General features: G+C 42.7%; 1 protein-coding gene across 2 annotated transcripts; it reads right to left on the reverse strand.

Annotated features, from left to right (window-relative positions):
- Positions 1 to 323: 323 nt before the first annotated feature.
- LOC112080613 (TBC1 domain family member 13-like) lies at positions 324 to 20194 on the reverse strand. 2 transcript variants are annotated; one of them, XM_024146445.2, is made up of 12 exons: positions 20129 to 20194; positions 16178 to 16251; positions 15977 to 16017; positions 15784 to 15845; positions 10828 to 10927; positions 10581 to 10663; positions 10144 to 10303; positions 7794 to 8004; positions 7179 to 7342; positions 6722 to 6879; positions 6408 to 6465; positions 324 to 6292 (listed from the first exon to the last, which is right to left on the reverse strand). In XM_024146445.2, exons 1-12 carry the CDS (start codon positions 20149 to 20151, stop codon positions 6227 to 6229), a joined length of 1200 nt encoding a protein of 399 aa, XP_024002213.1. In that variant the 5' UTR covers positions 20152 to 20194; the 3' UTR covers positions 324 to 6226. The 2 variants fall into 2 exon arrangements, with proteins under 2 accessions (XP_024002213.1, XP_024002212.1); XM_024146444.2 differs by having other exon boundaries at positions 6722 to 6882.
- Positions 20195 to 20582: the final 388 nt, after the last annotated feature.

Raw genomic sequence — 20582 nt, forward strand, 5'->3', positions numbered from 1 at the left:
AAGGGAGGGGTTTCCATGGAAACAAGCTGCTGAAAGCTCCGTACCAAGCCAAGTATAATATCCAGTGATGCTGTACCACTATGGGGCAAGATTTCTAAATTCTGGAACTCATTGTATATTTTTACCAATCATTCAACCATAGTCCCATCATCAAGGTTCAGATATTTATACGAAATAGCCTAAGTATTTGAATCATCATTACAAATGTAGCCGTGATTGAATTAAATTAAAGTAATACTTTTTCAAGACAGGTCAAAAGCAGAACATAAATAGTGAAAACGTCCAATACAATTGACAGAATCTCACAATTATTTGATTTAAACCACCATTGAAATATTTATTGTGCAGTTGCAAACACTGTAAAAACCAGTATAGAACTCCAATACTAAGATACTGTATATACCAATACAAAAACGTAGTCATGCAAAAAAACAAGAGAAGAGTGTCATACAGACAGACACGCATACACACACAGCATACACTTATGCATACGAACAAACACACACGGTTCATAAAGAGTTCAACTGTTTCAGATGAAAATACATAGAGCAGAGTACACATGAAAAATAACTTATCAGATGTGGACGCTTCCTATCCCAGCTTGAAAAAGCTACTTCAGTTTACAACATCCCTTAGACCAATGCTGGCCATGGTTAATATTTTTTAACATGGTAGCAATACAAATGTTACATAGTAGCAATAAGATAATCATTAGAAAGAGACAGAGTAAAGATTGATGTAAATAACCAGAGACTGGTGTTTCCCGCCACACAAATATATAATAAGTTAGGAGAAAAGTTATTTATCTGCTAGACATTCATTCTGACTCGCTTTCTCGCCATCCCACCCTTGTGTGACTGTCCTTGTCTATCAGTGTTTTGTTACTTGTCGTGTTTTTTGTGGACCCAGGATGAATAGCTGCTGCCTCTGCAAAAGCTAATCCAAAACCCCCCCACATAAACCCCCCCCCACCCAAAAATACAGCAAAATGTAAACAAAAAAGACAAATCATTCTTTCTTGCATTTGTTGTTCAGGCACATGAGATGAGTGAAAAAAGCAACAACAAAAAGTACTGCTACACCTTTACAGATTTGTAGAGCACTCCCTACTAGGGGTTTGAGGTCAATTTATGACCTGAATTGAGTGAATTAAATTGGAATTCATGGTTTTGTCCTTTCAGCTCTGTGAACACGAGGTCGGCGCTAGGGCAAGGCGCTAGCATGTTTTGCATGTCAGCAATCAAGTTTTCAAAATATATAACTTTTAAAATACAGCCGGTGTGATGCCTTTATCATACCAGCTGTATTTCTGTATATTGAAAGTTATACATCTTGAAAACTTGATTGCTGACATGCAAAACATTTTTAGGACTATATCAAAAATGGACTAATGAAACAAATACCAAAATATAGTTTCGTGGTGGAATTTTCCTTTAAGGAGAGGGAGGAGACATCACATGGAAAGGAAGTGATTTAGAAGCTTTGGAACTCAGCCAGTCCCTCAAATTCACCAGGGAAGATGCAGTTGGGATTAAGTCTCCCTTGGCTAAGAGCCCTTAAAGCACAGACAATCGATCTAAACATGACACCTCTCTTTTCCCTCCTATTTCACAAGATATTAAACAGAAGGGGTGAGAGGAAGCAGTTTGTATCAGAAACCTTGCTGTGCCAGGCAAGTGGACACATGCTACAACCCCATGCTGCTACTCACCTCGGTCACCAACTACCCACAATGCACTCTGATAAATATGGTTGTTGGATGAGAGGAGCGACCATTTTGTCCCCAGTCAGTCAACCAATCAGAATCATCATGACTGTAAACAAAAATACTGTTTCTACAGTTTTCCACCGGAAACCGTTTGACTGGTAGCATGTCTCTCATGTAAAGGATTTTAGAGAGTTACCACGAGAGAAGCTGAACTTTCTGACCTGTCAGTTGTCTACAAATTCGCTATGATGCCCATTACCAAGAACCAGATGGACCAAGTTCACATGCCTTTATTTTATTTTGCGAAAGCAAATCAAAATCAACTTTGAAAATGGTGGGACTACTATTGTTCTGCTTTACTTAACCCACTTGTCTGCTAAACAACGACACCATCTTTGTGGTGGGTGTAGCCAATATAAACCTCATAAATCTTTTAATACTTTTCAAAATATTGTTTTTCTTCCTGGCCTAGCCTACAGACTTCAGAGCTCTGCAGCGAAGAGCCTGCGTCCCATTCTCTCCCCTCTTACACCGCTTCACGCCCCCACATGTTTCTTCTGCCAGCGTGCTCCGCTCCCTTTTCATCAGATGCAGAGCCATTGGTGACCTCACCTTACAAAACCAATATGGATGGAGGAAACACCCCCATGTGTTACTAATAACCCCACACTGCTGGCCACATTAAACCACAGCACTGAGGGGGTGGAGAACGTGAGAGTGGAAAGAGAGAGTTGGACAGAAGGGAGAGAGATGGACAGAAAGAGGAAGAGAGAAGAATGGGAGAAATGAGGGAAAGCAACACGGGGAAAGGGTGTAAAGTAAAAACTGTACTTGTTGCGCACTTGGCATTTATTATAAAAGGGCCTGAAAATACACAAAGAAGAACCCTTAGAGAATATGGCTACACGTCGCATTGTCAAATTCCTGATGTAATCACTATACAGATTTATATAATCGCCACTGGCAACAATGCAATGTTGTCCTTCCACATTTTAAGACAATGAAGGATATGTCAAATCAGAGCACAACACGCTGGACAATTTACATTGTTGCCCTGTGTAGCAGTGGCATGACAAACATTCCTCTGACACCAAGGACAATGTGGTGCGAGTAACAAACAGACAACGACAAAAGACTGTTCAGCCATGTTAAATTCAACGGAGGAAAAATGTTACAGAAAAAGCCATCGACATGCAGGATTACAAAATATATTCTTATATTTCATGATGACTATGCATTCTCCCTATCTAGCCCTGTTATTCTCAAGTCCACAATTATAGTAGCTTTTTGCCACATAGGATTTGCTGTCTACCGTCAAATGGTTGGCAGAGATGAGAGACCAGAGGCAGTGAGCTGCTTTCTAAAACAGTCTCAATATAGCTGTAAAACAGATAGTTTGTGGTCCAAAAATTGAATGTCTGCTGGATGAGTAACAGAGCGATATGATAAGAGGGAGAATGGCAGTGCATGGCGGTTGGCAGGCTGACTGTGGCACGGGGCCTACTGTCTTGCTGCTAGCCCTATCCTGGACAAGCCCTCAAAATCACAGGGCAAGGAGGGGAGGAAGAGGTGGGAGAAAGGCAAGAGCCATGGAAAAATGGAAAATGAAAAAAGGAAAGGAAAAAAATTGTGATAGAGCAAGACAAGAATGAGAAAATGTTAGAGAACCATAAACCATTCATCATTGACAACAAACGTTTGTGAATCACAGGAAGACAAGATTTTCCTTCTTTGTCATTACTGAACCTTCAAGGGGGAATTTTTCACTGTTTATATACATTTATTAAAGGTTCAATGCAGCTGTTTTTTTGTCCCCCCCACATCAGTATCAAATAATTTCTAGGTAACAATTAAGTACCTTACTGTGATTGTTTTAAAATAAAATGGTCAAAAAGAAAAAAATAGCTTCTTAGCAAAGGGCAATTTCTCAAGCAAGAATTTGACTAAGACTGTCAGGGAGTGTTCTGACTAGGGAGGGGGAACTGAAAACTAGTTGTTATTGGCAGAGAGGTTTGGAAATCTTTCTTATTGGTCTATTAACCAATTCACCACATGGTGATGTCACCATGGAAGGCCAAAACTCCCTCACACCAAAACAAGCTGAAATTTCAGGAAGTATTTTCAAACAGCTCTTACACTAAAAGGGCATTATCATAATTTTCACAATGTCAGTATGAATCCAACCTCGGTGTGGAAATATATATAAAACACAGGCAAATCAAGTTTTTGACTGCACTGGGCCTTTAAGATCAAGACATGATTATAGACACACTGATCGACCAAGCCAAGTTGTTTGAACTAGGAGTGTTCCCATTTCATTCAGAGTGTGTCAAAATACTCAGCACAGTATCTCTTACTACCTCACTTTAGTACAATAAAGCCACATTGAACCATCGCTAGTCACAGACTGTCAATTTGTACCAATTCCTGTCTAAGCAATTTTTCAGTAGGAAGATACCATCTTGTTACTGAAATAGTGTTAGAATGTAGACTAATACCATCTTGCTACTGAAATAGTGTTAGAATGTAGACTGAAGCCTCGCGAGTGGCGCAGTGGTCTAAGACACTGCATCGCAGTGCAACAGTAGCTGTGCCACTAGAGATTCTGGGTTTGAGTCCAGGCTCTGTCGCAGCCGGCAGCGTCCTGGGAGACCCATGGGGTGGCGCACAATTGGCCCAGCGTCGTCCGGGTTAGGGGAGGGTTTGGCCTGCAGGGATGTCCTTGTCCAATCGCGCACTAGCGACTCCTTTGGCGGGCCGGGCACAGTGCACGGTCGCCAGGTGTACAGTATTTCCTCCGACACATTGGTGCTGATGGCTTCTGGGTTAAGTGAGCATTGTGTCAAGAAGTAGTTGGTTGGGTTGTGTTTCGGGGGACGCACGGCTCTCGACCTTCGCCTCTCCCGAGACTGTACGGGAGTTGCAGCTATGAGACAATTGGAGACCATGAAATTGGGGAGAAAAAGATATATAAAAAAAAAAAAGAAAAGAATGTAGACTGATACCATCTTGCCACTGAAAGGGATGGTGATACTTGGAATTTCTAGGGAATGCTAATAAAACTGAAACGCAAACAGTAAAAAGGTAAGTGTTGTATCATTCTCACAATATTGATGAAAACAAAGCAAGTCATTATCTGTGTACTTTAAAGTATCACATTATTATGCAGGTCCAACTGTTTGAAAAGGTAAATACATTTCAAGGGTGTCTTAGCTTTGTGGTAAGTGTTAGCGTAAAAAAAAAAAAAATCTATAACATTCAATCATAGTGATTTTAAGTAATCAACTCTGTTATTTTTCAACTCTTAACTGTCAACTCCATTATGTGAATACATAAATGTTATCATCATAGCCTTTCAATGTCAGTCATTTATCCATGATAAATACTCAGCTACTATTATCAATCATTTGTTCTCTGTAATAATCTTACAGTATGCAGAGCAAAATGTGTTACGCTTCATTTACCAGATGTCATTCATGTTTAATGTATTCTGGTTTATTCTGGCCACTCAATGCGAACAGAGATAGGTCAAAATATATTATTAAAAAATGAATGCCCAATTGAATTGATTTGTTTTGTTTGCTTAGTAATGCCCTCACATCAAAAGCAACCTTATCATCGTCATCAATGTATCAATTTCAGTTAGGTTAGTGGGTTGGACGGCAAGTAGCCTAGTGGTTAAGAGCGTTAGGACAGTAACCGAAAGGTCGCTGGTTCGAATTCAGAAGCCGACTAGGTGATACATCTGCCGATGTGCCCTTGAGCAAGGCACTTAACCCTAATTGCACCTGTAAGTCGCTCTGGATAAGAGCTTCTGCTACATGACACACCCAAAAAATTATAAAACAAGTTTCACATCCCATTGGTTTGACAGCAAACATACATTAATATTGGCGATTCCATAGACACGAAATCATGTTACAACCAGCTATAAACTGTCGACGTGTAGCTCATGTGCGTAGAGTAAATATCTGAGCACGGTCATGAAAACGGAGAGAGGATGCTTGCGTTGAGGCCCAATGTCATAACAATCTATACTTTAAAGCAAACCCTGTGGCAACATTTTTTGTTGTTGTTGTTGTGGTTAGTCTTTACAAGGTAGTATTATATTTCATCTTAATGATAAAAAAAGACTTAACTTAAGACAGTAAAAAAAAAAGTTATTCCCAACCCACTAAAAAGAAACACCCTGAAAAAAACCCTGGGAGTGTTATATTAGCCCTGGCAGACTTTATAATGATACTTCTGTTGTAATCGTTACTGTGGTTTCTCTGCTTCATATATGCAGATTTGTACACTTCTTTTCAAGTGTTCAGTGCAAAAATAAATAGCTTGAGGCCACACACCCTCCCAGTGGAAAAACTGTCAGGCCGTGAGAGTGAGACGACAAGCCTAAGTACTGAGTTTGGTTTCTCCGACCAACCTTGCACCAACCCGGCGCCAGGTGTCTTCCTCTCCCTCCTTTGTTGTGCCCAGGGTTATCAGTTTAATGGTGCATCCTCCGGGAGGTAGGGGTGGCTATGACCCATCCTGAAGCTCCTTGGCCTTGGCCAGGATGGTGTGAACATCTGAGATGGGGTAGTCCTGAAGAAGACCAGAGACAATCAGCTAAAACGTCAAGTAAAAACACCTTAGTCGCCTAAAACATTACCTACATTGGCCCCACTGTATTTGAATAGATCCTTTCAGATGGTCTTACCTGCAGCAGTCTCATGTTGATCGTGAAGTCTCCCGCCAGCAACTGATCTCGAATCAGTCTGAAACCACACAGGACAGGCATGCTAATCAGAACAGAAATAACAAACAATGCATATCATATGGTAAGATGCAGAAACGTATCTTACTACTGTCCAATTCCACCCTAATTCAAGTGAATTCTGGAATTGCATTGCATTCTTGTCCATGTTCAATTCAACAGACTTGGGGAATTGGGGCTGGGGTCAATCTGGGATTAGGGGTGTTCCAGCCCAGAGGGCTGTGGTTCGTGGCTAGGGAGGACATACGGGAACTCACACGAGCATGGCGCAGCAGACCAGGATGAGGAAGTTGAAGCGGTCCTGGTCGGAAAAGAGCGTGTCCCAGATGCGGATGACGTCGGGCAGGAGGAACTCCTGAGACAGCAGCAGGGTCAGCCAGCGGAAGGTGAAGTACTGAGGCTTGATGTTCTGCTCCTGCTGTTAAAGAGAAGGGAGTTAGGGGGTTGAAAGATTGAACTAGCCTCCATAATAACTACAAACATCATAACATTATCCCCCTAAATGAATTCATCAAATGAAGTCTTGGTTTTGATTAGGAGGTGCATGGGGAAAATGAATAGGTAAACAGATCAAATGTGTAACCCCCCTATACCACTCCCCCCCATATCCCTATGAACTTGTATCCTTTCAGAGCCGTGAAGACGACTCAACAAGGGCCCAGGGAAAGTGCATAGGGATGGCTTTGGGACTGGGCCCAGGAGTCCCTCGCTCACCAGTTTAATGTAGAGCTCCATGTCCTTCTCCTTGAGCATGGAGTAGACACTCTCCATCTTGTAGGTGATGCCGCACTGTGAGTCGTCCAGACTCTTGATGAACATGTCCCGGTTCTCAGACATCAAGTTGGTGAAACAAAAGAAGGTGTCCGCCTCGGCGTGCTCTGATTGGTTGGACGGTCAATTAGTAAACCAGTCAATCAATCAGTCAATCGTGCCCTAACTAGTGTCAATTGTGTCTGTCTGTCTATATATGACAGACAATAAAATACTTCTAAATGGAGGTCAAGCAATAAATATCTGAGAATTAGAAGTGATCGGGAAGAAGGGGGGGTCCCTCATTTGTCCTCTAGCTGGCAGTGCTGAATCAGTTAGCCTGATCCATTCCATCACAGAACACCCATTCCATCACAGAACACCCATTCCATCACAGAACACCCATTCCATCACAGAACATTAGCACTCTGATGCAGAGACTAGTGCAATGGGACTATCAGAGAGAAGTTGCAGCAAATAGAGCTGATATTTGCCATTAATACAACAGAATAGTACTTTATTAGTCCATCTACACTACAGAGGCATCTTCTACTCTGCTCCCAAGACACCTCCACCCACCTCTCCACTTGTCGTTGGGGTCGGTAGCGAAGGTATAGTAGAGGGGTCCCACCACCTCGTTCATGCCCTGCACGTAGGCGATGCCCGGGTTGAGCTTAGCGTAGATGAACAGGATGCGCTCCACCACCTCCCAGTGGGCCTCGCAGCCATTGGGCAGCACCTCGTACTCGTTGGAAGGGTACAGGTTGAGGGCCTTGCCCGGGGAGCTCACCTGAAGAGGGGGGAGGTAAAGAGGGGAAAGGGTGTGTAGCGAGGAGAGGGGAGAATGGGTAGGAGAGAGGGGGGGGTTAGGCCCAGTCCAAAAACTGGGGGAATCCAAGCGAGGGGAGGGGAATCCATAAATATTCTAATTCAAATTCTAGTTAATTGTTATAGAATGGAAATGGACACACGCCGAATACACCCATAAGTCAAATAGGGTTATCAAGCCAATATCAGAGGGGTATACTACAAAGCAGAATCAATGAGTTAGCCAGCTAACTTCAATAAACAACCAGAAATAACTATTGATTTTCTAGTTCATTAAGAAAGCTAAACTTAGATGTGTTTTGTGTTGTTCGAGTTAATTACACCATGCCCATTTCAAACTCAACTTTCTAAAAAATAAAAAATAATTTCAGAATATTTAGGCAAGTTAGCTGGCCAACTCATTGATCCTGCTTTGTAGTATCCCCCTTGCCAAACTTGCCGAGACCTTGCATACTCACCACTGCTTGTGCATCGTGACCGCATTACTTAAAGCAGAAAAGTAGGGTGGGGGAATGAACATAACACAGGGTAGTAGAGTCAGCACTACTGCCAACTGAATAGTGTTTTCCCTATTGTTACCTAAACAAGGTCACCCTGCCGCCTATGGGAGTGGAAGCATTGACAAATCAAATATTCTTGGATGCATATACAGTTTAGCAGGTGTTATGTCAGTTGCAGTGTAATGCATATGTTCCTAGTTCCTTTGCATTAATCAATGCAAACAAGCACAATAATCAATTTTTTTTAATGATCAAATATTTTGAATAGCAGTAGATATACTGTATAAATAGTATGTAAACATTATTAAAGTGACCAGTGTTCAATGACTATATGTACATAGGGCAGCAGTCCCTAAGATGCAGGGTAGAGTACCCGGTGGTAGCCGGCTAGTGACAGGGACTAACGGGAAGAGTATGCTACCGGCAGAGGGCAAGGTACTGGACGGAGGCAGTCTAGCGGTGACTGTATAACAGTCTGATGGCTTTGAGATAAAAGCTGTTTATCGGTCTTTCGGTCCCAGCTTTGATGCACCAGTACTGTCTCCACCTTCTAGATGTCAGCGGGGTGGACAGGCTGTGGCTCGGGTGGCTGAGGTCCTTAGATGATCTTCTTGGCCTTCCTGTGACACCGGGTGCTGAAGATGTCCTGGAGGGCAGGCAGTGTGCACCAGGTTACGCGTTGGGCTGACTGCACCAGCCTCTGGAGAGCCCTGCGGTTGCGGACGGTGCAATTGCTCTAACAGGCGGTGATACAGCCTGACAGGATGCTCTCAATTGTGCATCTGTAGAAATTCCTGAGGGTCTAAGGAGCAAAGCCGAATTTCTTCACTGTCGGTGTGATCTGACCATTTGAGGTCCTCAGTGATGTGCACACCGAGGAACTTGAAGCTTTTGACCCTCTCCACTGGGGCACCATCGATGTGGATGGGGGCGTGTCGATGTGGATGTGCTCTCTCTGTTGTCTCTTGTAGTCCAGGATCAGCTCCTTCGTTTTGTTGACGTTGAGGGAGGTTATTTTCCTGGCAACACTCTGCCAGGGCAATCCCCTCTTCCCTGTAGGCCGTCTCGTCGTTGTTGGTAATCAGGTCTAACACCGTTGTGTCGTCAGCAAACTTGATGATTCAGTTGGAGGCGTGCGTGGTCACGCAGTCGTGGGTGAACAGGGAGTACAGGAGGGGATCAATGTTTTGAGGATCAGCGTAGCAGAGGTGTTGTTGCTTACCTTCACCACCAGGGGTCGGCCCGTCAGGAAATTTAGGACACCGTTGCACAGGGCGGGTTTCAGACACAGGGCCCTGAGTTTAGTGATGAGCTCGGAGGGCACTATGGTGTTGAAGGCTGAGCTGTAGTCGATAAACAGCATTCTTACACAGGTATTCCTCGTCACATTTTGCATTTTAGTCATTTAGCTGACGCTCTTTTCCAGAGCGACTTACCGGAGCTATTAGGGTAAAGTGCCTTGCTCAAGGACACGTCGACAGATATTTAAACTAGTCGGCGATTCGAACCAGTAACCTTTCGGTTAGTGCACCAACGCTCAACTGCTAGGCTACCTGCCAAATGAAACAGACACACACATTCTCTCTGATGGTCAGACTCACGTTGGTGACCCCGCTGCGGTTGCGGTCCACGGTCTGGGCCTTGAGGGTGGTCTGTTCCACACGGCACCTGAGGGTCTCATAGTCATTCTGGGGGTCCAGGATCAGCTGGCAGGGGTAGTCTGTGGGCCACTGGAAGAAGGCCATGTCTGGGTACAGACGCCTGCCATTACAGAAATACATTAGTTAGTTAGCACTTAATAGTTATAATCCTCTTTGTTCCTTTGTGGAATAGAAGACTTCCTTCCATGAGAGAGAGCCACTGCTGCTGACCTTCTGCCTATTTAGAGATGGTATTCCATGACAGGCTACTGGAATACATTAATAGACTATTCATTAATGCTCGCCACTGCTCTGGAGGACAAGTTACTTATAATACAAGGAGATATTCACTTCACAGTCAGCTAAAGAAGGGCCTAGCTTGTTGCCAAGCTACCTACCTGACATCTTTATCAATCTGCAGCAGCACCTCGTTGTCTCTGAAGTAGTTGTTCCACTTGCTCTCTGGGCTGGGGTTGAGAGGCTGAGAGATTGAAAGAAAGTCAGAAAGAAAAAAGGTAAAATAATGTATGGGAAAATTCGGTGAAAGTTCCTGCGTATTAGCCGAGACAACCAAGCGGTGTGTATCAGAGTAGGAAATTGGTCTATTTTGGGGGGGGTAAAGAAGGAGGGAGAGGAGGAACTCACGTGGTCCTCCATGGTCACGTCCTCTCTGGAGAGGCCCAGGTTGGCCTTAGCAATGCCGGGCTGGATAATCATCTCCTTCAGGAACTGGGAATAACCCTCCCTGTGGGCACAGAATTAAACAAGGTTCTAAAATGTTGTATCTCGACGCCTGTGGATTAACGCAAGAGTCAGGGACTATCGGAGGTCAGCTAATCCTAATGGTTTCATTTCAGGAGTTCAATTTGACCGACAATTAGACTTAGTGAAATTTACTAGACTCAGCAAAATGACATCATCATGGACATGCTGCCATATTTCTTATACCAACAGAATTCTGAATTGACTTGGGGCCGTTTCGGGACGGGGCCATTCAAAGCATTCCAGGCAGGCTCAATCAAACAGTCAAAGGATTTCAATAATTCAGTGAGGAGGGAGCCAATAGAAGAAGCAGAATCGCCACCACCGTATCCCCTGTCCAGAGCCGACCCGATATAGCTGTCCTGAGCCGGGTGTGTTGTGTTCTAGTTTGATATTTTAATAGGCCAGGTTCCATTATGAATCAGCTGGTGTCTAGGAATGCTTGGTAAAATCTAAAAAAAGATTCCCAAAGTAAACTCCAGTGAGACAGGGGGGATATACTTCACCAAGAATTGGTTAGTTACCAAGGTATAATTCTGTCATTGATTAAAAGGCTGAGATGGAAGGATATACAAAGTGGCTCAGTCTTGATCAGTTCATGTTTTCATGCTCTATATAAAAACGCCTCAAAGGACTGAGTCAAAAGTCACTACATCTAGAGATGGTTTAATTTTCTCTTTAACCATTCAGACTAGGGCTGGGAGATATCGAATTAATTCGATTTTCCAAATGCCTGAATCAAGTTTCATATTTTTCGTTTTATGAGCGTTTATGACCGCTTGTTCTCATTTTGTCTTTCTGTGCACCTACCCATTTACACCAGAGATCTGTATATAATGACGGGATTCTCATGTCTCCGCCCTAACAATGGGAGTCGTTGTTCCAAAGGTGGGAAGGCAGGCGATAGATTTTTGCGAGAGTGAAACCTCTCATTTTGCCTCTTTCATCCATTCCCTCCCTCTACACTCAACAAAGGTGAGAGATCACCTCTCTGACAAACCGTTTCAACACGCTATTTGCATTTTAGGTTTGGTTCAACAGAAATCGGTCATATGGACACCAAAACATATGGAGACATTATTTTACTATAATAGAGGAGAATTTAACCTTTCGAACCACACCTGTTAATGTTTCAACTACTCAAATTTAGACCAGAAACGACTAAAATTGATGTACCAATGAATATTCATTCTGGAAAATGTATGCTCAGTTTGTTGAGCGTGCGCATTACGGTACCATGTATCGCTAGCAGCATTTTAGTCAAATAAAGATTGTTATACTAGCTGTTTAGTCTGTGTTTTATACATGTGCAATAAGCATAAAACAATTATAAGTAATTGGCAACTTGTTCTCATTCTGAGAATTAAGGAAGGCCACTTGATTTCAACATCTGAACAAAGTGAACAGGCTAGCATCCTTTTAAACACTTTGAGATGTATAGTTATGAACACAACCTTCTGTCCAACTGTTTTGCCTGGTTAGCTGGAATTCAGAGCTTAATTATACCTAGATCCAAGTTGGCTAAATTTGAAATATAAATATTAGCTGGCTACTCACTATCACATGGGCTTGTGCTTGAGAGATTGTTTATAATTTTCTAAAACACCTGCTGCATTATTAGCAACTGTTCATTATGCATGGTTCTGGTTACATTTGTAACAAAAAGGGCATTTTAATAGACAGACCTGAAAGCCAGATCAGTGATTATTGCAACAACAAAAAAAGCAAGTACAACTATTTTGATAAAATAATGTAATGATTAGTGGGTCTTATGGTTGTGGAAGGAATATATTCAGCCTAGGTATAATTTACCAAGCTCTGAATTCATTAGATTATTGCTGACTGTTTTAAATGCAGTGTATTTGACCTTAAATTGTACAACAAAGCTTATTAGGAGAAAAAAGTAAATTGAGATACATTCAGAAAATATTCAGACCCCTTGACTTTTTCCACATTTTGTTACGTTACAGCCTTATTCTAAAATGGACTAAATTGTTTTTTCCCCTCATAAATCTACACACAATATCATGAGGACAAAGCAAACACAGTTTTTTACAATTGTTGCAAATTTATAACAAATAAACTGAAATATGACATTTACATAAGTATTCAGACCCATTTACTCAGTACTTTGTTGAAGCACCTATGCCGGCGATTACAGCCTCAAGTCTTCTTGGGTACCCTCCAAACTCATCATTAAGCTCAAGACCCTGGGTCTCGACCCCGCCCTGTGCAACTGGCTCCTGGACTTTGACAGGCCGCCCCCACAACATCTCCACCCCGCTGATCCTGAACGCTGGGGCCCCACAAGCGTGCGTTCTCAGCCCTCTCCTGTACTCCCTGTTCACCCATGACTGTGTGGCCATGCACGCCTCCAACTCAAATCATCAAGTTTGCACACAACACAACAGTGGTAGGCTTGATTACCAACAACGATGAGAAGGCCTATAGGGAGGAGGTGAGGGACCCCGGAGTGTGGTGTCAGGAAAATAACCTCACACTCAAAGTCAACAAAACAAAGGAGATGATCGTGGACTTCAGGAAACAGCAGAGGAGCAACCCCCTATCCACATCGACGGGGCAGTAGTGGGGAAGGTGGAAAGTTTTAAGTTCCTCTGCGTACACATCACGGATAAACTGAAATGGTCCACCCACACAGACAGCGTGGTGAAGAAGGCGCAGCAGCGCCTCTTCAACCTCAGGAGACTGAAGAAATTCGGCTTGTCACCAAAAACACTCACAAACTTTTACAGATGCACAATCGAGAGCATCCTGTCGGGCTGTATCACCACCTGGTACGGTAACTGCACCGCCCACAACCGTAAGGCTCTCCAGAGGGTAGTGGGGTCTGCACAACGCATCACCGGGGGCCAACTACCTGCCCTCCAGGACACCTACAGCACCCAATGTCACTGGAAGGCCAAAAAGACCATCAAGGACAACAACCACCCGAGCCACTGCCTGTTCACCCCGCTATCATCCAGAAGGCGAGGTCAGTACAGGTGCATCAAAGCTGGGACCGAGAGACTGAAAAACAGCTTCTATCTCAAGGCCATCAGACTGTTAAACAGCCATCACTAACATTGAGTGGCTGCTGCCAACATACTTACTCAAATCTCTAGCCACTTTAATAATTAAAAATTGGATGTAATAAATGTATCACTAGTCACTTTAAACAATGCCACTTTATATAATGTTTACATACCCTACATTACTCATCTCATATGTATATACTGTACTCTATACCATCTACTGCACCTTGCCAATGCCGCACGGCCAGCTCTCATCCATATATTTAATGTACATATTCTTATTAATTCCTTTACACTTGTGTGTATGAGGTAGTTGTTATGAAATTGATAGATTACTTGTTAGATATTACTGCACGGTCGGAACTAGAAGCACAAGCATTTCGCTACACACGCATTAACATCTACTAACCATGTATATGTGACCAATACAATTTGATTTGTACGACGCCAAAGGCTTGGCACACCTGTATTTGGGGAGTTTGTCCCATTCTTCTCTGCAGATCCTCTCAAGCTCTGTCAGGTTGGATGGGGAGTGTTGCTGCACAAGTATTTTCCGGTCTCTCCAGAAATGTTCGATCGGGTTCAAGTCCGGGCTCTGGCTGGGCCACTCAAGGACATTTAGAGACTTGTCCCGAAGCCACTCCTACATTGTCTTGGCAGTGTGCTTAGTGTTGTTGTCCTGTTGGAAGGTGAACCTTTGACCCCAGTTTGAGGTCCTGAGTGCTCTGGAGCAGGTTTTCATCAAGGATCTCTCTGTACTTTGCTCCATTCATCTTTCCCTCGATCCCGAGTAGTCTCCCAGTCCCTGGTGCTGAAAAACATCCCCAAAGCATGATGCTGCCACCCCCATGCTTCCCCGTAGGGATGGTGCCAAGTTTCCTCCAGACGTGAAACTTTGCATTCAGGCCAAAGAGTTCAATCTTGGTTTGCCTTTTACTGAGGAGTGGCTTCCGTCTGGCCACTCTACCATAAAGGCTTAATTGGTGGAGTGCTGCAGAGATGGTTGTCTTTCTGGAAGGTTCTCCCATCTTCACAGAGGAACTCTGATGCTCTGTCAGAGTGACCATCGGGTTCTTGGTCACCTCCCTGACCAAGGCCCTTCTCCCCCGATTGCTCAGTTCGCTTTTAATGCTGTGTTCTTAGGGACCTTCTTGGTACCCTTACCCAGATCTGTGCCTGGATACAATCCTGTCTCAGAGATCTCCGGGCATTTCCTTCGACCTCGTGGCTTGGTTTTTGCTCTGACACGCACTGTCAACTGTGGGACCCTATATAAACAGGTGTGTGCCTTTCCAAATCATGTCCAATCAATTGAATTTACCTCAGGTGGAATCCAATCAAGTTGTAAAAACATCTCAAGGATGATCAATGGAAACAGGATGCACCTGAGCTCAATTTCAAGTCTCATAGCAAAGAGTCTGAACACTTATGTAAATAAGCCATTTCTGTTTAATTTTTTATAAATTGGGAAAAAGTTTTTTTTTTTAATTAAGGTTTTCGCTTTGTCATTATGGGGTATTTTGTGTAGATTGGTGAGGATTTGTATTTATTTAATCCATTTAAGAATAAGGCTGTAACGTAACAAAATGTGGGAAACGGGAAGGGGTCTGAACACTGTCCGAAATCACTGTATATCGTGAATCTTCCATAAGTTTGAAACAAGTACAAATATGAGTTTTGGGCCATATCGCACAGCACTATTTCAAACCGGTCTTGCAAGTGCACATATTTCTTATTCTGAACATTTCAATTAATCTCCTCCTGTTGATAAATAATTGATGTCCACCAGTACTGGAGACGTTTTTACCTCTGCTTTTTGAGAAAGGAGTCCCACATCGTCTGGTCCAGAGGCAGGTAGTTAAGAAGGACCTGGAAACATGGAAGCAAGTCATCCGAAATAAGAATCCCAATCACTCACAGATAAGACTAGAAAAACAGGCTGAAACTAATACTAATGCTACATACTGTAGATGTCTATTAAAAGGGGTGGAGCAACTCACTTTCCAGCAAAGTGCACGGATGCCTCCTTCAAATGGGATACCTGAGAGAGAGATAGGAGGGTGGAGGAGAGAAGGAGGAATGACAAAAAAAAGATGAATACAGGACAAGATAAAGTAAAATATGGAGACATAATAACATAAACTTAGTAAAAACACATGAAAAAATTACATTCTAGAGATTAAAGCAAAGTTTTTTCTCACCGCTGAAGCAAAGTTCCCGGAGTGCATTCAAGTCTAGCTTCTCTTCACTCAAGGCCACCTTGAATTCCTGGATCCTTTAATTGTACAAGAAAGGGAAAAATAACATCAATATAGGCTGTGGTGTAAGAAGCATACTGTGTGCTGCATTCATGTAAATCTTAAAATATACAGACATGGCTTAATGTCTCCCATGAAGAATAAGGAGGGACACATTCCCATAATGCCTCATTCAGATTATGCACATGTAGCAGACTGACAAACAGGAGAGGGTGTTGTAGGTGGGTAGACTCATATGATTATTTATCTATGAGAAGGAAAGATGCAATCTACACAGGGCTGCACAGTTCCATGTGTTTACCTTATACATTCCCTGGGGCGTCATTCATGTGGCCATTAATGTGGCTAGAAAAGGAGGGGGTTCTGACCAATTGCCACTCCCCACTAACTTGGTACCAATAGCCATAGACCCCCAGTACAACATAATTGATTTGTCCAACTTCCACCTCAGACAGCTGCTAAGGTAACAGTCTTTGAAATGCAAATTTACCAATACAACCTGCTCCAACTGTTCTTATGGTACAAAAAAGCATATTAAATGGAGGGACTTTGGCAGAATGCCCCTTTAATGGTTTGTAACACTTGAATTACTCATTAGATATACAGTACCGCCACTAGCTTATACGTGCAAACATCCTCCTGACAGCTGTACTGCATGGGTACAGTGATACCTATGTGAACTCATGATCAATGCGGACTGTCTGTTCTCCTGTCATGATCAGCTGACAATCAAGCCAAATCACAGGACCCATTGGTGTGGTGGTTAGGCTAAAAAAAAAAAAAAAAAAAATATTTTACCTCTATTTAACCAGGTAGGCTAGTTGAGAACAAGTTCTCATTTGCAACTGCGGCCTGGCCAAGATAAAGCATAGCAATTCGACACATACAACAACACAGTTACACATGGAATAAACAACACATACAGTCAATAATACAGTACAAAAATAAGTCTATATACAATGTGAGCAAATGAGGTGAGATAAGGGAGGTAAAGGCAACAAAAAAAAAGCCCATGGTGGCGAGGTAAATACAATATAGCAAGTAAAACACTGGAATGGTAGATTTGCAGTGGAAGAATGTGCAAAGTAGAAATATAAATAATGGGGTGCAAAGGAGCAAAATAAATAAATAAATACAGTAGGGGAAGAGGTAGTTGTTTGGGCTAAATTATAGATGATCTGTGAGCTGCTCTGACAGCTGGTGCTTAAAGCTAGTGAGGGAGATAAGTGTTTCCAGCTTCAGAGATTTTTGCAGTTCGTTCCAGTCATTGGCAGCAGAGAACTGGAAGGAAAGACGACCAAAGGAGGAATTGGCTTTGGGGGTGACCAGTGAGATATACCTGCTGGAGCGCGTGCTACGAGTGGGTGCTGCTATGGTGACCAGTGAGCTGAGATAAGGCGGGGCTTTACCTAGCAGAGACTTGTAGATAACCTGTAGCCAGTGAGTGGGTTTGGCCACGAGTGTGAAGCGAGGGCCAACCAACGAGAGCGTACAGGTGGCAATGGTGGGTAGTGTATGGGGCTTTGGTGACAAAACAGATGGCACTGTGATAGACTACATACAGTTTGTTGAGTAGAGTGTTGGAGGCTATTTTATAGATGACATCACCGAAGTCGAGGATCGGTAGGATGGTCAGTTTTACGAGGGTATGTTTGGCAGCATGAGTGAAGGATGCTTTGTTGCGATATAGGAAGCCGATTCTAGATTTAATTTTGGATTGGAGATGCTTAATGTGAGTCTGGAAGGAGAGTTACAGTCTAACCAGACACCTAGGTATTTGTAGTTGTCCACGTATTCTAAGTCAGAGCCGTCCAGAGTAGTGATGCTGGACGGGCGAGTAGGTGCGGGCAGTGATCGGTTGAATAGCATGCATTTAGTTTTACTTGCATTTAAGAGCAGTTGGAGGCCACGGAAGGAGAGTTGTATGGCATTGAAGCTTGTCTGGAGGTTAGTTAACACAATGTCCAAAGAGGGGCCAGAAGTATACAGAATGGTGTCGTCTGCGTAGAGGTGTATCAAAGAATCACCAGCAGCAAGAGCAACATCATTGATGTATACAGAGAAAAGAGTCGGCCTGAGGATTGAACCCTGTGGCACCCCCATAGAGACTGCCAGAGGTCCGGACAACAGGCCCTCCGATTTGACACACTGAACTTGATCAGAGAAGTAGTTGGTRAACCAGGCGAGGCAATCATTTGAGAAACCAAGGCTGTCGAGTCTGCCAATAAGAATGTGGTGATTGACAGAGTCGAAAGCCTTGGCCACATTACCACTAACAGGAAAATAAGCATTGATTCTCCCAGAAGAAATCAAAATAGATTGGGGTTTATTGATTGTTGTGATTTAGCCCAAAAGTATTAAAGGCTTAGGCTATACAGCAGGGATTTGGCTAAAGCTGAACGCTCAGTGTTAGCTTATAGAAAGAGGTGCATGTAGAACTGACAGGGTTGGCTATACAACATCAGAGAGTTGTGTCCATCCTACTTAGCCTAGCTATATATGTGATGTTCTGATTTTGTTCTAACCTACTGAAGAGAACCAAAGCAAAAACTATGATTTCAATCTAGTATGCCTTTCTCCTGTAATAGCTATTTATCTTTTTCCTGGACGGCTACATCCTGTTTGTCATGGCTCCCTCTAAAACTGCAGACAATCAGCAAAGTTGCTCGGCGCTATTCAAAGAGAAATACAGTTAATTTGTTTATTATCAAGCAACAGCCCTCACGAGACACCAGTCCTGACCTCAGATCACTAACTTCAATACTTGGCAAAAGTGCTTTGCTGTCACAATTAAACCCTAAAGTGGGTTGCCCTTCATAACATTGGATCTATTATCATAACGTTGGATCCATTATTTTCCTGGAACAAGAAAGTCCAAAAGCAAAAAAGTGAATAGTAGCCTAAAAGCAAGGGAAACTTTATAATTACTAGCCTGAGTTTGACAACATTTCAGCCATCACAGAAAATAGGTTACCATAGTAGGCATATGAACAGTTTTATTTAGCCACAAATAGCAGGCCCCTAAATAGATTCAAATCAAGTAAATGAGTGTGTCCTGCTTGAACTGCCCCTGTCTTACAAGGATTGAAAGGGATGTCCTGTCAGCATTTGCATTGTATAGGTCAAATGTAATGCAACATACCAACATTGTACCTTGATTAGGCTAGTCTGTATTTCTCCTTGTCTTGTGGATTATCAATAGCTGACATTAAGTTGAATACAACACACAGGTTTGACTGTCTCTAGTCTAAAGTGGTCTCAGTTTGTCGTGATAACTTGATCAGTGGAGAATGTGGGTATGTTAGTAACCTAAGTTGCATAATTGCATTTGAGGAATTAGGTAGTACAAGTTCTGCATTCTCTTAGCCCAGTCCTTCCTCAACAGTTTAACGTTAGCCACTACCTAGTTCATTGAAAACCTCGAAATAAATGGCCCTTTAGTGTTCCTTCAGTTTAAATGTATCGAGTTTTAATTCTAACTATTAATAGTTAGTCACTGAAATAGACAAACATGATAGTTGTGTCTACGCTTGAGCAAAAATGTTTCTTATCCACATACAGTAGATAGTTAGCTAGATACGAAACAATTATTTCATTCAAGCAGGGTATGGGGGGTGATATTGTCTGCAGTGTAGTACAGTACAGAGAAGCGAGCACTTCATCGATATTGATACCAGATGTCTTCCCATTTCGTCGAGACATCGGGCTAACGTTAGCTAACTAGTTGGCTAAAGTGAGCCTACAGAGCTTTTGGAGTCTACCACATAATACACGAACAATTAGCTACAGAGAACGCACCACAAGAGATTGCCAAAAACCACAAACGTACATGACATTTCCTCGAATGTGTTATTATGGCCCACTGTCCATTCATAAATCAAATCTACACCTCACCTGCTTCGGTACGAGCTCGACATGTTGGAAGAATCCAAAAGCTAGACCTGTGTGCCACAAGAAAAATAGTCCGATGGGGAAACATACAACATTTAGTAAAAACTACTCAAATGAGTATGTGCTGTTACATGGCTTATTCATATGCTCCAATTACATATGTAAAAAAAATACTCGAAGTTTATTTTCTTGAAGTCACAGTTATCATAGTTGGACTGATATGCTATTTCTGATTGTACTCACACTGTAAACTTCACGAGCATATCACCTTTCCAGTGTTGGATGATCTCTGCTATATTTTTTAGTTATGCCCCGTCACCAAATGTATGCATAATAATTTTCATGTCATTTTACTACTTTGCATTATTTGATGTAAATAATAATTATAACTAATCTTTGCACTAGCTATGTGCTATGCTTTTTGCACTAGCTATCACTTATTTTGTGTTCAATGCCA

The sequence above is a fragment of the Salvelinus sp. IW2-2015 genome, unplaced genomic scaffold (genome assembly GCF_002910315.2).
Source record: "Salvelinus sp. IW2-2015 unplaced genomic scaffold, ASM291031v2 Un_scaffold16393, whole genome shotgun sequence".
NCBI lineage: Eukaryota > Metazoa > Chordata > Actinopteri > Salmoniformes > Salmonidae > Salvelinus > Salvelinus sp. IW2-2015.